General features: G+C 34.3%; 1 protein-coding gene across 1 annotated transcript in view; it reads right to left on the bottom strand.

Annotated features, from left to right (window-relative positions):
- Positions 1-7,336: 7,336 nt before the first annotated feature.
- The window catches only part of LOC142354035 (uncharacterized), a 70,905-nt gene continuing 61,203 nt past the window's right edge, over positions 7,337-17,038 (bottom strand). The window contains exon 4 of the mRNA XM_075406298.1: positions 7,337-8,186. Within this exon, the coding sequence (XP_075262413.1) occupies positions 7,919-8,186 (268 nt within the window). The 3' untranslated portion in view covers positions 7,337-7,918. The remainder of the gene's footprint in view (positions 8,187-17,038) is intronic.

Genomic DNA, 17,038 nt, shown 5'->3' with positions numbered 1-17,038 from the left:
TTTTGGTAAACATTATTTACGTGATTATGATGAAATAAGTAGGCTATTCACTGTCACTGAAAACAAACAACAAACATTCGCAAAACGGTCTTTCTGAAATTTTTTGGTCCTCTTCTTTTTTGGTCCTCTTTTTTCGGTTCTCTTCGTGTTCGGTTCTCTTCTTTTTCGGTTCTCTTCTTTTTCGGTTCTCTTCTTTCGGTCCTCTTCTTTTTCGGTCCCCTTCTTTTTTCGGCCCTACTCCTTTTTTACAGCATAATAGATTCATAGCTTACTCCATAGCATGTTATATTTTGTAAAGTAAGGATAAACAGCAGATGAGGAAAATTGTATTCCACTGATCACTCTATTTTTATGACATTAATCTTGATGGGATTATTTGGTCTTTTTAATAGCCGCCCTCATCTTATCAATCGGATATTTTTGCGCTCCTAACGGCTTTCGAATTTAAAAAAAGATGAGAGAGCAGCCGTTGCCCGGGAGATGCACTATACTCTCGATTTTGATGCGACTTCAGTTTATTTTTAAATTGCTCTCGAACGAATTTCGCAGCAATTATTGTAAACGCGTTGTAAATGCATAAAGAAAAGTTTATCTAGGTAACAGCCCCTGAACTAAATTGCATCGCTTGTAGTTCGAGAACAATTTTTCGGACATAGGTCTGTTTATATTTTGAATAACTAATAAAAAAAACTCATATCTTTTTGGTAAACATTATTTACGTGATTATGATGAAATAAGTAGGCTATTCTCTGTCACTAAAAACAAAAACAACAAACATTCACAAAACGGTCCTTCTGAAATTTTTTGGTCCTCTTCTTCTTTTTTGGTCCTCTTTTTTCTGTTCTCTTCGTTTTCGGTTCTCTTCTTTTTCGGTTCTCTTCTTTTTCGGTTCTCTTCTTTCGGTCCTCTTCTTTTTCAGTCCCCTTCTTTTTTCGGCCTTACTCCTTTTTTACAGCATAGTAGATTCATAGCTTACTCCATAGCATGTTATATTTTGTAAAGTAAGGATAAACAGCAGATGAGGAAAATTGTATTCCACTGATCACATTATTTTTATGACATTAATCTTGATGGGATTATTTGGTCTTTTTAATAGCCGCCCTCATCTTATCAATCGGATATTTTTGCGCTCCTAACGGCTTCAGAATTAAAAAAAGATGAGAGAGCGGCCGTTGCCCGGGACATGCACTATACTCTCGATTTTGATGCGACTTCAGTTTATTTTTAAATTGCTCTCGAACGAATTTCGCAGCAATTATTGTAAACGCGATGTAAATGCATAAAGAAAAGTTTATCTAGGTAACAGCCCCTGAACTAAATTGCATCGCTTGTAGTTCGAGAACAATTTTTCTGACATAGGTCTGTTTATATTTTGAATAACTAATAAAAAAAATCTCATATCTTTTTGGTAAACATTATTTACGTGATTATGATGAAATAAGTAGGCTATTCTCTGTCACTAAAAACAAAAACAACAAACATTCACAGAACGGTCCTTCTGAAATTTTTTGGTCCTCTTCTTTTTTGGTCCTCTTTTTTCTGTTCTCTTCGTTTTCGGTTCTCTTCTTTTTCGGTTCTCTTCTTTTTCGGTTCTCTTCTTTCGGTCCTCTTCTTTTTCGGTGCCCTTCTTTTTTCGGCCTTACTCCTTTTTTACAGCATAGTAGATTCATAGCTTACTCCATAGCATGTTATATTTTGTAAAGTAAGGATAAACAGCAGATGAGGAAAATTGTATTCCACTGATCACATTATTTTTATGACATTATTCTTGATGGGATTATTTGGTCTTTTTAATAGCCGCCCTTGTCTGATCAACCGGATATTTGAATCATATTGAAAGTTGCAATAGCATTGGCAACAGATGCGACTTCAGTTTATTTTTAAATTGCTCTCGAACGAAGTTCGCAGCAATTATTGTAAACGCGTTGTAAACGCATAAAGAAAAATTTATCTAGGCTACAGCCCCTGAATTAAATTGCATCGCTTGTCGTTCGAGAATAATTTTTGGAACATTAAAACGTTTATATTTTGAATGACTAATAAAAAAAATTTTGGTAAACATTATTTACGTGATTATCATGAAAAAAGCAGGCGCATTCACTATCACAAAGAAACACACAACAAACATTTGCAAAACGATCTTTCCGAAATCTTATGGTCCTCTTCTTTTTCAGTCCTCTTCTTTTTTCGGTTCTCTTCTTTTTCGGTCCTCTTCTTTTTCAGTCCCCTTCTTTTTTCGGTCCTACTGCTTTTTTACAGCATAGTATGTTCATAGCTTACTCCATAGCATGTTATACTTTGAGGAGTCAGGTTATCGGGAAGCAGGGTAATTAAAAAGTCTCTACCAATACTCTTTTTTGAGCAGTATTGGAGGAGCCTGTTTTTGATCGATAACTTTTGAAGCGTATTTATTTATAACAGGATTTAAAAGTCAATGCCGAATCTTAAAATTAAACGTTTAAGTAAAAGGCTCAACGAATTGTGCATTTTTGAGAGAGAGAACGAGAATCAACTAACCTCTTGTTTTCATCAAGTTATTCCGTTAATTGTTTGTATAATTGTACATCCGATGCTTAAAATAAAATATTACAGATGTGCATTTTTATGATAGGCATTATAAAGGTGAGGTACTCGAAACAGTCTGCCTCTTTTCAGACCCCCACCCCCGAACTGTTAAAAAGTCAGATTAGACTTGTTTCTTACAGCTGTCAAGTAGAGATAAACAGCAGCTGAGGAAAATTGTATCCCACTGGTCACGGTATTTTTATGGCATTATTCTTGATGGGATAATTTGGTCTTTTTAATAGCCGCCCTAATCTTATCAACCGGATATTTTTGCGCTCCTAATATTTTTAAAATTCAAAAAAGATGGGAAAGCAGCCGTTGCCCGGGAGATGCGCTATATTCTCGATTTTGATGCGACTTCATTTTATTTTCAAATTGTTCTCGAACGAAGCTCGCAGCAATTGTTGTAAACGCGTTGTAAACGCATAAAGAAAAATTTATCTAGGCTACAGCCCCTGAATTAAATTGTATCGCTTGTCGTTCGAGAACAATTTTCCGGACATAACTCTAATTATTTTTAAAAAAACTAATAAGAAAAAACTCATATCTTAACTAATAAAAAAAACTCATGTCTTTTTGGTAAACACTTTTTACGTGATTATGATGAAATAAGTAGGCTATTCTCTGTCACTAAAAACAAAAACAACAAACATTCACAAAACGGTCCTTCTGAAATTTTTTGGTCCTCTTCTTTTTTGGTCCTCTTCTTTTTCGGTCCTCTTCTTTTTCGGTCTTCCTTTTTTCGGTTCTCTTCTTTTTCGGTCCTCTTCTTTTTCGATTCCCTTCTTTTTCGATCTTCTTCTTTTTTCGGACCTTCTGCTTTTTTACAGCATAGTAGGTTTATAGCTTAATCCACAGCATGCTATTTTTTGAGGAGTCAGGGTATCGGGAAGCAGGGTAAAAAAAAACTATCAATACTCTTCTTCGAGCAGTATTAGGAGCCTGTTTTTGATCGATAACTATTGAAGCGTATTTAATTAAAACAGGATTTAAAAGTCAATGCCAAACTTTAAAATTAAACGTTTAAGTAAAACGGCTCAACGAATTGAAGAGAGAAAAGATTTGATTTTGATCATACTGCATTTTTGAGAGAGAGAGAGAGGAGAGAGAGAGAGAGAGAGAGAGAGAGAGAGAGAGAGAGAGAGAGGAGAGAGAGTGAGAGAGAGAGGAGAGAGAGGGAGAGAGAGAGAGAGAGGGAGGAGAGAGAGAGAGAGAAAGAGAGAGAGAGAGAGAGAGAGCGGAAAATTTCTATGCGATGCATCTGTATTTTGAGTTCGAACTCAAAAAGAAAATGGGGTAATTTCAATCAAAGTTGCCCTATTTTTGTCTCTTTTTGAAGTGCTTTGCCTATTTTTCTGAAAGTAAACTTTTTGAAGCAACTTTTCATGTTCACTATTTAATCTAGCGCTATTATGAAGGTATTAAACAATGCGGCTCGTTGATGCGCGTTCGCACATGATGTTTCGACCCGAGTTCATCTACATTTTTGACTTAATTGTCAACCAAACGAAGAGATAACAAAAACAGATGTTTGAATTTAAAAAAAAAATGCTACAAAATCTAACTACAAATTGAATTACATAATGCCATCTCTCATTACAGCGCTCACGAGATCTACCGATAAAAAAAACTACGAGAGAATACAGCAAACAACAAAATATGCCAAAACAAAATTTTCACGGCAGAAATCAAATATATAGTTTTAAAAGCACCTAGTAACAACGTCAAAATGCAATCAGATAAAACCTCAACTCCACAAATTTAGTTTTTGCTAACTATACAGCAGATGTATGTTTTTCATAATAAGATGAGGTAAAAAGTTGACATAGAGAAAAAAATGAGGTTAAAGTCAAAGATCAATCAACATTTCTTAAACCAAATAATTTCAAAAGTCTAAGAAAATCTTTAGCTTTTCGACAAAATAATTCTTGATAAATTTACTAAAAAAGGCAATATGAACTAATGGGACCTGTCTTTACTGAGACTAAACCATAGGAATAAACTAAATACGCAGAAAATCTCAAAAAACGAACAATTTACACAAAGGCGCAGAAAATCTCAAAAAATTACGAACAATAACATAAATTATTGAAGCCATTAAAATCATTAGCTATTATCTTAATTTTATTTAATTTTATTTCAGTTTACATTTATACTCATTCAGCTAAAATTATACTGAAAGAGAAAAGAAGCTCGTTCATTTGGGCCACATTTGAAAACCAATGGGATCTGTTTTTAACTGAATAATCTAAAAGAAGAGAAAAAAAAACACAAATACACCACTCACGATATTTATTATGAAAACGCATAATGTCCACCAAACAAAACATCAGTTACGAAATAATATTATTAGACAAGTTGTTTTTTGAAATTCAAGGAATTGGAGTGGACTTCTCAATGACGAGAATAAGTTGACGAAAAGAACAAAAAAAATGAAATGTTTGAAAAATATTTGAAGATGTATAATATCATAATTTTTAAGACTATTGGATTTAAGCTGACTGCTTCGCGTAACATCACTCATTACAAGTTTATGCGCAACATTACAGGCAACATTACAGGTTTATGAGACCGATCAGAATTTCACGGCTACCTAAAAATAAAAAAAAAGCAAAAACAGCAAACTCACAAAAATTAAGCGAGAAAAGTTTCAAAGCCATTAGAGAACGAACTTTTCAGTCTAAACTCTTCTATTTTCAATTTGTTTTTTAACAGCAAGGTGATTGTTTCTATTGTTACAAAATGACTTGAAAAACAACAAATATAAACAAAGATATTAAAACCACGAAGTTTTTGAGAAACGCCCTAGTATCAAAGACATTAAATTCAATTATTTTCAACGGAGTTATTTAGATAAACTAAATTCTGCCTCGATGAAATAGCAATCATAGGTTTCTTTCAGGTCAAATCAATAACTTATCACAATAAGTCGTATGACAAAGAAAAAATACATCAAAACCACGAAATTTTTGAGAAAACCCATAGTATCAAAGTCATAAAATTCTACAGCTTTCAACGGAAGGCATTTAATACGCTAAACTATGCCTAGATGATGTGACGACTAGGATGTTTGTCATTCAAGATTTATCAATAAGACATTACAACAAGTCATTGACTATGAAAACGACAACAAAAACAGGCAAAATCCAAAAGTTCGGTAGAACGTTGAGAGAAGAAAGTGTCGAAGCTATTTAAACCATAAGCTTTTTTCTCTGAAAACTTTTCCAACAATCCATTGATCGTCTTTACTAAACCAATGGGAGATATCAATATTAGGATAATGTAATACGATTTCAAAAGGAACCAAAATTACTAAAAAAAAATCCAAAAATTATAAAAATTATGAAAACTCGTGCACCGAAGTAAAAAAAACCAATAGTTAGAAGACAAAACCTCTAACTAGATAAATTGTTGTTGATGTAAAACAAGCGGTTCTGTCATTACCGAGACTGACTTACAATCCACGAGAACAAGCTTAAGATTGATTTATGTTCAAAAAATTTCAAAAAAAGAATATTTTTAAAGTCTTAACAGCCATTAAACTCAAAAGCTTTCATAGGAATTCAATGAATACGCTCAGCTATGCCACGATGTGAATACGAGGATGTTTATCATGCCTAGGTAATCAATAAGACATCACAATATGTCTTATGACTATGAAAAAAAAACAACAAATACAGGCAAAAACCAAAATTTCTTTAGAAAAATGGGAGAAGAAAGTGCTGAAGCCATTTAAACCATATTTTTCTCCCAGAAAATTTTATCTATGATCTTTTGGACGTCTTCACTAAAGAAAGATGTAGCCATCAATATTAGGATGACGTGATAAGATTTCAAAATGAACCAATAAAACGAAATAACCAAAAAATTTTTAAAAAAAATTGAAATCTTGTGGCATTGAAGACGTATAACCAATAGTTATTAGATAAAGCCGCCAATGAGATTAAATTATGTTGCAGTGGTAGGAAGGAGTTCAATCCTGTTTTTACTGAGACGAACTTACAGATCACAAAAGTAAGTTTATGATTTAGTAATTTTAAAAAAAATTGAAAATTAATTTTCAAAGTCTTAACAGCCATTAGCTGTCCACTCACAGCACTAGATAGGTTCATTTAATGCTCATTAGCAAATCTATTGCACCTTTAGTCAACAAGTTTATGCCATAGGATTATAAAACTTTAGTAAAACCTCAAAAAATAAATCAAAATTTCATTTGAAATTACGAAATTTGAGATACGAATCCAAAAAAAAACATGAGCGATCCCTTTGAAACCAATTTTTTGTTCATTGGGCTTCATATGATCGTAAAAGAGGTTAGTCATTAACAGAACTTCGATATTAAATGTGTCTAGTAGTCTCTAGGTGACTTGAAAAAACAAAAAAATTGCAAAATTTTCTAAAAAAAGAGCTCCCAAACCTAATTCGAATTTTTTTTTATATATTAAACTTCCCTCTAAGACTAGAACTAGTCTTTATTATCTCCTTTCGTCTATTAAAAACCTAAAATTGATTTACTTTTTGGCGTGAAATCTAGTTTTGAATTAAATTTTTCGTAGAAAAAACGTTAGTTCGAAAGAAAATTACGGTAAAAGTGAACCAAAGTGAACCAAATATCAAGTGTTCACATGAAACTTTAAACCTCGATAACTCCTCGAAAACAACGAAATTCTAAAAAATCTTTGTAATTTCGAATTCTACGCTGGACGAGCTTTTTAATGATACCATGCACATTTCTCTACGATGAATATATCGGTCGGTCAAAATTCACGGAACAAAAAAAAACCCATTTGAGTATATAGTTCCTCCCCCCACAAGTGGGGTCGGAACAATTATTTTGGTACTAAAACTTGACACTTCAACGTTATAAATGCCCATTTTACTGAAATAAATAATCGATCCTGTTTTTTGTAATAAATAATACTAATTAGAGATGAAGTAAACAGAAACCTACAAAAAGAACTCAATATCTTAAAAAATATTTGAAGAAAATTGAATCATGCAATAACTTTGTCCATTCACACGGGTAAAATCATTATTAAATCAAATGATGAATGAAAGAAATTACGTAACATCATCTGAACGATCGTATTAAATTTACTTTTCACATTTCGCTGTCATTGATATGATTAGAAGTAGTCATATGTGATTTTTGATAAGATCTCAATTTGTTTTGGAGCAGTTTGTAGAACATGACTGCACTCAAAAGTCTCTAGCAGTCGCAATTAGGTAAATGCATGTTTAGTTTCAATTGTTTAGATATATTCGGGTTTATCATTTGAACCAAACAGGCCAAAAATTTCTTTCAAATGGTTCGTCGTTTCTGTCTGGTCTTCCGTACTAGGGATAGAAATATTTAGAGGTCCTTAGTCGTATCATAATCACATTCATATGTTTTTTTGACAGACAGCCAATCAGGTTTGTCTCTCACCCCGTGAATGGCTTGACACGCGAAGCTTCTCAATGTACTGCCCGAACAGGGGCACGAAAACAGTTTGAGTTTATTTGATATACACGAACAGTTTCCACCACCTAAAGTGGCCCTGCTATAAAATCCTTCAAAGTCGAATTGGTTCACTGTTCCCTCCGTCCTGCCAGTCCAGCGCTGAGAGGTAGAATTATACCTGTAGAAAACAAAATTGGATCTATAGAGTGTAATCATAAGGGAGTTTTAAGAGTGCAAAAAAGTGTAATTTCCTCAAAATTACGCTGTTACACTCTTTTCTCTGCTATTTAAGAGTGGAAAATGCATTATAGCCTTATTGTCGCTTAATGATGGTGGAATACGGGTGGACATTTGGCCCAGGATTCCACCCAGTGTGAGGTGGTCGCTATATGATTCGACAATTTATGTTGAAGAGTCTGCTTGGAAGTACCCCCCCCCCCAGACATTAATTACACGCTCTGGCCCATACGTCTTGATGCGCCTTTTTTTAGTCATAGGAGCGCTATGTCGAATCATAAGTCTACAAAAACGCAATAATTCGATTCATAATATGAATACGCTTCATAGTTCCAATATACAAAAAAAAAGTTTTTTTTTCTTATTTTCTGTGAATTAACTGAGAAGGATAGCTCAGATAACGTATTGGCTGGAGCAGCAATTTAACAGAAAGCCAGTTTTGTGATAAAAACTTGATTTTTGATAGAACCAAGTTGAGGTGGTCGAAATATGATTCGACAATTTTTTGACTGGGGGGCACCCCCTCCCACACGATAAATACACGGTCTGCAAAAAACTTTTTGGTCGCACTATTTCAACTCATAGCCTGGCATCAACGAATCATGGTTGCAAAAAGTCTGATGTGCACGCCCTAAATCGAATAATAATGACTCAACCGAATCATAGTCCCACAAAATCAACCTAAATAGCCCTAACTCGGATCATGAAATCGAGAAAAATCGAATCATAGTATGATTACCTCCCTCTCATAGTCGCATTATTTCGAAAAACAGCCTACATGAACGAAACAGTGCGAATCATAGTATGATTACTTCTCTCTCATAGTCGCATTATTTCAAAAAATGGGCTGAAACGATCAAAACACTGCAAAATATAGTATGATTAATTCCCTCTCGTATTCGCATTATTTCGAAATATGAGCTTGAAAAATCGCAACAGTGCGAATCATAGTCTGGTTACTTTGGTATCATAATCGAATAAAACTTTGAAAAAATGTGCCGAACCATAGCCTGGTTAGATCTCTCTCATAGTCATTTCCTAGGAACGCCTAAAAAGTTTGCCGAAGCAGTACTCAAATATAGTTAAAAAATCCTCATGGGATAATTGAATTGATCAGCCACAGATGTTTTTAAATGACATTGAAATTTTGATTTATTATTTTTGAGTTCATAAAACTAAAATAATTGACCGAATCATCATAAGGTGTTTGCTACTTGGCTGTTTTGACATGTTTGGTGTCAGTCTTGAGTTTGTTCTCTGTTCCTGCAGTCACATCACAAATGAAGCATCCAGTTGCAAACTGATTGTGTTGAAAGGCCACTTGAGGCACGAAGTACACCTACCCCAGATTATGTACAGTCACTCGGATGTCCACGGATCGAAACTGCGTAACTCTTTTTGTCGAAATGAAAGAAGTTTTAGATTTTTTGAAAACCTGAGGTCCGGAAAACACTTGACAGCACTAAGAAATCATCAAAACACAAGATAAGAATCCTCAAAAACATGATATATATTTCGAAAAGGTTTTCTAATAGCGCTCAATTGAAAAACAGTTAGGTTTTGAAATCTTTTTGAGCTCGGAAAATCTTCACGACGCCCGAAAGCTTTCAAAGAAGTTTTCATCGCAAAGTTATTTATGTCCAGAAAAATCAAAAGCAAATGAGAAAAAAGCTGTTTTGAAAACCTCATCTCCGAAAAACTCTCACCGCACCATGAGATCTTCAAAACACAAGATTCAAATTTCTGGAAGAGTTATGGGCAAAAATTGAGGTAGATTTACCTGCTGTTTCTATTATTGGAATTTTTAGTTTTCGCGCTTAATTGAGGTATTTGTTAGTGATTTGTTGACTTGGTAACATTTCTGGTGCTTAGAGGGCCTAATTGTTCAGATTGATTACATTCTTTACTGTCTGAATTTTGCAAGGCATCTGCACTGAATTCGTTAAAGGAATATGAGTTTTTGAAGCCTTAATATGTAGTGCGAATTGATTTTGTGAATGAGGTAATGACAATTGCAAAGCGAATGACGTACGTGAGTTATGTATAATGCGATTGTGGAAGAGGTTTATTGCGTTGCAATTGACAGTGAATGTTTCGAGTTTGGTATTCATTTGATGCTGTGGACTTAAATTTAATAAGTGTAGTTGTTTGCCTGTTTTAGTAAGTGTAGACTGCCGTGCGATATCTGTATTTGAAAGGGGAGATTGCGTTGTATTGTGGTGCTGAATTTTTGTAAGGCTAAGGATATAAGTTTGATGATGTGTTTAAATGGTTGTCTGATTTTTGAGATAGTTGCTACTTCATAGAGTTAGTCTTATGTAGAGATTTTCTTTGCTTTGGTGAATAGATTTCAAGAAATATAATTGAATGAACCCATTTTTGCTATTGGCATGTGTTCAATAGTGAAGTTATATGGACGTAACCTATCAATCCACCGTAAAAGTCTACTATTGTAAGATCTATTTGATCTATATTCTTTAAATATAGATTATAATGAGCGATTGTCAGTTATTGCTGTGAATATTTGCCATATAAGTAATATTTGAATTAATCGATGGACCGTACTATTCCCAACAACTCTAATTCATTAACACTGTAACGTCCTTCTGTAGTTTTTAGAAAGTGCAACTGGTTCCTATTTGAGCTTTCCTCGAACGCCAATAATGTGGTATGCAACCTCTCATTAATGAGAAAAAAGAGAAAAACAACGAAATCAAGTAAAACTTTAGTATTTATCGGAAACAATTATTTTGAAAGTCTTGGAAACCATTAGCTAAACACGAATTAATTAAATAGGTTTGTTTATTCGTTCAAAAGAAGCGCTTGAGACCTGTAATTATTCAGAATCTGTCTTACGTCTAGAAAAAGAACGTCAAGTATCGACAAAAATCAAAATTAGTTTACTCTTTTGCGAAAAACGCGTGTCGAAGCCAGTAACTTCAAAACCAATTCTTCAAAAACATTATAGTTTGTACACTCGCACCTTCCCTAGAGGACAATAATATGAAGCTGAAATCCAATCTGAATTCAACAAAACTATCAGCGGTTTGAACCGAAAACTATTTGAACAGAAGGGCGCTCTGAAGACCTAGTTTTAATTGGGACAACGCCGCTGAAGCGTTTATTAAGAACGAATTTGCCTTTGTTATATCCAAAGACAACCAACGTCTTAACATCTTTACATGCTTTATATGCAATCCGATCTAAAAAGAACTGAGAGAAAATTTAAAAACTAGTGGCATACTTCAAAGATATTTTCTAAAACAGTTGTACCCTTATTTATTTTTTTGCCTTGATTGATATCTTGTAAGATTCTTGCAAGAATATTGCAAGTTTTGAATCATCTTTCAGTTTCTTGCAAGATTTATATCCGCTCATAACTAGGGACCTTATTTTGACAGATTTTTGTCTGATCATAGTCGCACGATTTCAAATTGTCGCACCTTCGAATCATAGTCGCCAAATTTTGCGTGGTCCGGCCTAGTCAAGAAATGAACGCGTTCTTTCGAAAAACTTTTCAGTAATTCGCAGTAATTCGTAAAAATTCGAATCTTGGCCAAATTTTTGTTTGGATTGTCTGATCATGGCCGATTTTTGTCTGGATCACCCGGTTCATACTTCCATCACCTCACCCCGGGAAGCGATAAATCGGTCTTCAGATTATGGAATTATGTATTGAGTCTTTTTGTTATTTTAGTGAGTTGTTGAAGATTTATAAAAAAAAGTCAAACAGAATAAAAAATTGTTATCCTTTTTTGTTTAATGTTTAGTTAGTTATCATAAGTTATCGTAAGTTTAAATCGTAATTTTTTCAGTAACCTGTTTCTGTAGCTGTTGTTGAAAAAGCAATATAAAAGAAAAGATTTATTGAGACACCAGAACTTCAGCATGCGTTATAATTTGTCTGATTTTCACTGTGTCAGTTGTCAAGCCATCCTTCCGTTAAATTGCCTAATTTCAAACAATTATGCACTATTTCAGACATAAGCGCAAAATTTCGAATCATGCCAAGGTCCGGTATGAGCATCTGGGCATTGTATTTTTTTTGTCTTGATCATCCGGTCTAGGGCCTACTGAATAATCGATGCATAGTCGCAAATTTTTGACAGTCCCGCAGAGTTGAAACATAAACGCGATTTTTGGATAATTTTGTTGTAGTTCGAGCTAATTTTTCGAGCATAAATTTAACGTCCCCCAAGCTCATGTGCTACTTTTTCTTAGTAAAATGCTAGATAACAACACTTAATTTGTAATTGGTCTCTGCAAAACAACTGGCTGAGGAAATTAAAGAATTTACACAACATTTTCTGAACGATTTGAACTAAATAACCAATACTAATGAAACAACCTGCCGGTGACATCCCCGTACCTAACTCCAACTGTGTTTCAGTATTGGACCATTATAAATGCAAGTCTTTCTACAAAAATCAGTACTGACTCAGTACAATATCAAGTGTATTAGTCATATCAGACTTGAATTACACTTGGCAAGTGACTGTCAAGTGTAAATTAACTTCTCAAAAAAATTCATGTGAAAATTTCGAATTCCGAAAAATTTTATAACGTGCCACGATTTCCAGGTTTATGTTTCGCCGCTTTCCCGGGGTCCTAAAAATCGGTACCAGACTCGTACGAAAGGGTGCCAGACACTACTTCAGGACCTCCGGGAGGTCCAAACGGGTCATTTCAGGTATTTACGGACCGTGTTCAGCCGTTTTTCAGCCATTTATGAGCCGTTTTAAGCCGAATTTTGGTCTAAAATCGACATTTCTTGATTTTTCAGATTTGGCAAATGTCGAACAACATCACTAGGAGCATTTTCATGGTTTTTGGGTATTTTTGACGTTTTCCTGACTATCTCAAAAGTTGGTTTTTTGAATCAACTTGAGATGATTTTCCGACATAATTTTAGCTATATTATGTTAGAATTTGTTTTCTTTTGTTTGTTTTTACTTGGTGAGTCTTAGAGCGCGGATTTTAACCGTTTGCTCGGACTCAATTCTCCTATAGTTGTTTGTTTGTAACTCCGCCGTAGCCGGTCCCCAGCCCGCGGTTGAGAGAAGGAGGAGGGGAACACACCCAAAACAAACAAGAAAATCTCAAAAAGTTGTTCTGTAGATTTTTTCCGACAGTATTTAACCTTTATCATCTATGTACGACAGTATTTAATCTATTTCAGTAGCAACAATTTTCCAAGTTTTTCCTAGCATTTGACCCATTAAATGTCTTTCTATCTTCATATAGAAACGTTATATAGTATAAATTGTTAATATCTTTACCGTTCAAATTTAATCAACTTTTTTACAAATCAATTCCAACTATTGACCTGAGTAGTATATAGATGAGCGGAGCTACCCCCGGGGGGGGGTGACCCCCATGTTTTAAGATAGGATATAGCGATTTCAAATCATTTTGGTCACCATTGAATTATCGCAGCCATGTATAAAGATAGGTAATAGATTTTACATGTATTAACATTAGAGTTATGGGAACAATGTATAAAGATAGGTTATAGTTTTTACATGTATTGAGATTTGTTTTTTGACAGTAATGTATAAAGATAGGTAATAGGTTTTACATGTATAAACATTAGAGTGATGAGAACAACGTATAAAGATATGTAATAGATTTTACATGTTTTAAGATTTGATTTTTGACCTTAATGTATAAAGATAGGTAATAGATTTTACATGTACTGACATTAGAGTAATGAGAACAACGTATAAAGATATGTAAAAGATTTTACATGTATTAAGATTTGATTTTTGACCATAATGTATAAAGATAGGTAATAGATTTTACATGTATTGACATTAGAGTAATGAGAAAAACGTATAAAGATATGTAATAGATTTTACATGTATTAAGATTTGATTTTTGACCATAATATATAAAGATAGGTAATAGATTTTACATGTATTGACATTAGAGTAATGAGAACAACGTATAAAGATATGTAATAGATTTTACATGTATTAAGATTTGATTTTTGACCATAATGTATAAAGATAGGTAATAGATTTTACATGTATTGACATTAGATTAATGAGAACAACGTATAAAGATATGTAATAGATTTTACATGTATTAAGATTTGATTTTTGACAATAATGTACAAAGATAGGTAATAGATTTTACACGTATCAAGATATGAAACAAGACACCAGCCAATTAGGATAGTAAATAGGTCTTATGTATGAGATTTTTCATTAAATTTTGCATCACAAAATAAGAATAAGCTAACAGATAGCAAATTGGAAAATGAAGCTGTGTTATTATATCTACCAAGCTGTAAGCTGAACGTAGCTATAATGCTGTGCTCTTGGTTTTTTTTCGTCGTCTATTTTCGTTTCACATTTCTTCTAGAACATTCTGTCTCGTCACTGTTTAAGCGGTTTTTTCACGCTTGATTTCACGCCTTCTGCGCGACCCAAACTGCGCGTATTCAGAAGTCCTCTGTTGCTAAATCAAAACTGATTGTAAGAAGAAAGATTGTAACGTCCGGACAGGCTAGTGGTTAAGGCAACGGGCTGTTGATCAGGAGGTCATTGGTTCGAACCTCGGCAGTGGAACAGTTTTTGCACCCAAAAACATCCTCTTTTGAATTAAACTTTTTAGGCAACGGCGATAACTTTTATCAACTCACTTCTGTATCATTTTCCATCTTTATTTTACGGCACGCAAGGGGTCCATATTATCATCCAGGGTCGCAAGGGGTCCATATTAGCAATATTTTCATCCAGGGTTGTCTACAGATCTGGTCAACACCTTGAGAAATGAGTCAGAAAACTTTTAGATACTCAGTTTGAACTTTAAAAACCCGGTTCAGGTTTCTCTTCAAGAATGATTACTTTCAACAGTGGACTCATCTACTTGACAAAACTTTATTAAAATCACATGTTCACAAGCGTACAATTAATTTAAATGGTTAAGATGCATGAAAAACAAATCAGAAATTTTAGATCATCAAAGGTGTCGTATGAATTCCATCTGCATCCACAATTCGTTTTGGATAGAAAAACGAGTGTCCTTTCTTAGTTTGCTCATAGGTTAGAATTTGGTGATTCATAGTTCTGAATCCTTTGTTAGTTGAGGCTATATTCACTGCATCATCCAGGACTCGTCTCTACTTCTGTAGAGGTCCATCACTGTTTTCTTCCAGAACACTCTTGCTGAGTCCTTTGCTGCTGAACTTAGTTTTGTTCGTTACTGAATTATAGCAACAATACGTTTTGCTACAAAACATAGCATTTCAGTACGGAACTCCACCTTGAATAATCCAGGCTCACGCTTGCCATGTTTTACATGTTTATCGCAACAAGTTTTTGGAAAAAATATACTTGCACTATTAGCATGGAAAACATCTGTACAGTCATTACTTCTCATCTCATTCCAAATTCTTCTCATTTCTGGTTTAATGCAATCATAGAGATATTCATGAGCCAGTGCCAGCTACAAAAAATCAGTGTCCATTTCAAGCTCCTCATAATTCTGAACATCACAGAACTTGTCAAAGAAGTTGTAGTAGAGCTCCAACATTCTCAGTTTAGCATACTGTGAAAGAATCCAACAATTATTGGTTCACGATGCTCAACAGTGCTTTTCACAAGCTCAATCTCATATAAATCTGTCGAAACGCTGTTCAACCTTCTAAAAAGACGGTTATTAATAGCTTCATGCATCTTTTCATCGTTAAGATATAGAGTTTCTGTGTGCTGACTTCGATCCATAATCTGATAACCATACGAGCTGTTTCCAAGTAGTTTCATAGTTTCAGCAACAACGTTAGAGTCCGGATTTTTATCACCTTTTCGCCTTGCATCAAAAACAGATTGTACGAAACCGTTGAAACATTTTTGCGGGGTATACTCAACGAATCTGTGGATTTTGGTACATCGTAGACCCAGCTTCAAAGAAAACTTTAATAATGGTTTTATGACTATTCCATTGTTTAATTTGTAACTCGAAATCAATATTCGTTGGGGTTTTAACAATAACATGTTTTTTCCAGCATATTCCAGCATGAATTTACCTATATTCTCTCTTCCGACATCGCAGTTTTTGAAAATTGGAGGAAAGTTTGCAAATCGTTCACGAAGCTCCTCAGGAACTTCTGAATCGCATTGTACATATCCAAATTATTTATCTTCATGTATCCGCGTCAACAGTGTCTCTTTGCTCAAAGGTAACTAGTAGGGGAAAATTTTTCTAATGTGGTTCTTCAACATCGAGTTCTCCTGAACATGATCCCACCATTCACACTCTCGCATCTCTATAACTTTATATCCTTTCTTTTCCAGGTAAAGCTTTTGTAACTTATCAGATTCACGTTTCCGGATACCAAACTCAAATTCATTCTCATTAAGATTTGGTCGAGTTTCCCAGCAGGGACAGAAACGGTATTAGCATCCAAGAGCTTCAAAAATTGTTTGGCAATGACCACAAGAATCATTCTTTCTCTGTTTTCCAGTTGTATAGAAACTCTCAATAGTACATTCGGGTCTGGTTGCCTGATAGAAAGATATTACCATGTTCTCAATTTTCCTGATTTTGTTTTGAAGAGCTTTGAACTTTTGAAGATTGGTATCAAACTCCCATCTAGTGTAGAGTCCAGTTGGCATCGCTTGGCACATGGAGAAAGGATACAATTGACTAGCATCTAATGCAACTATTGTTTTACAGACATTGTTTGACCTCCGGATGATCGTTTTGTCTACAACAGCTTTCCTCGTGAACACTGTTGATGGACCACCAGACATTTCACTTCGTATTTTCTCATGCAAGTCTTTGTCA

The sequence above is a fragment of the Convolutriloba macropyga genome, chromosome 15, assembly GCF_964194025.1.
Source record: "Convolutriloba macropyga chromosome 15, txConMacr16.3, whole genome shotgun sequence".
NCBI lineage: Eukaryota > Metazoa > Xenacoelomorpha > Acoela > Convolutidae > Convolutriloba > Convolutriloba macropyga.
This window is presented reverse-complemented; position numbering and strand designations above follow the sequence as displayed.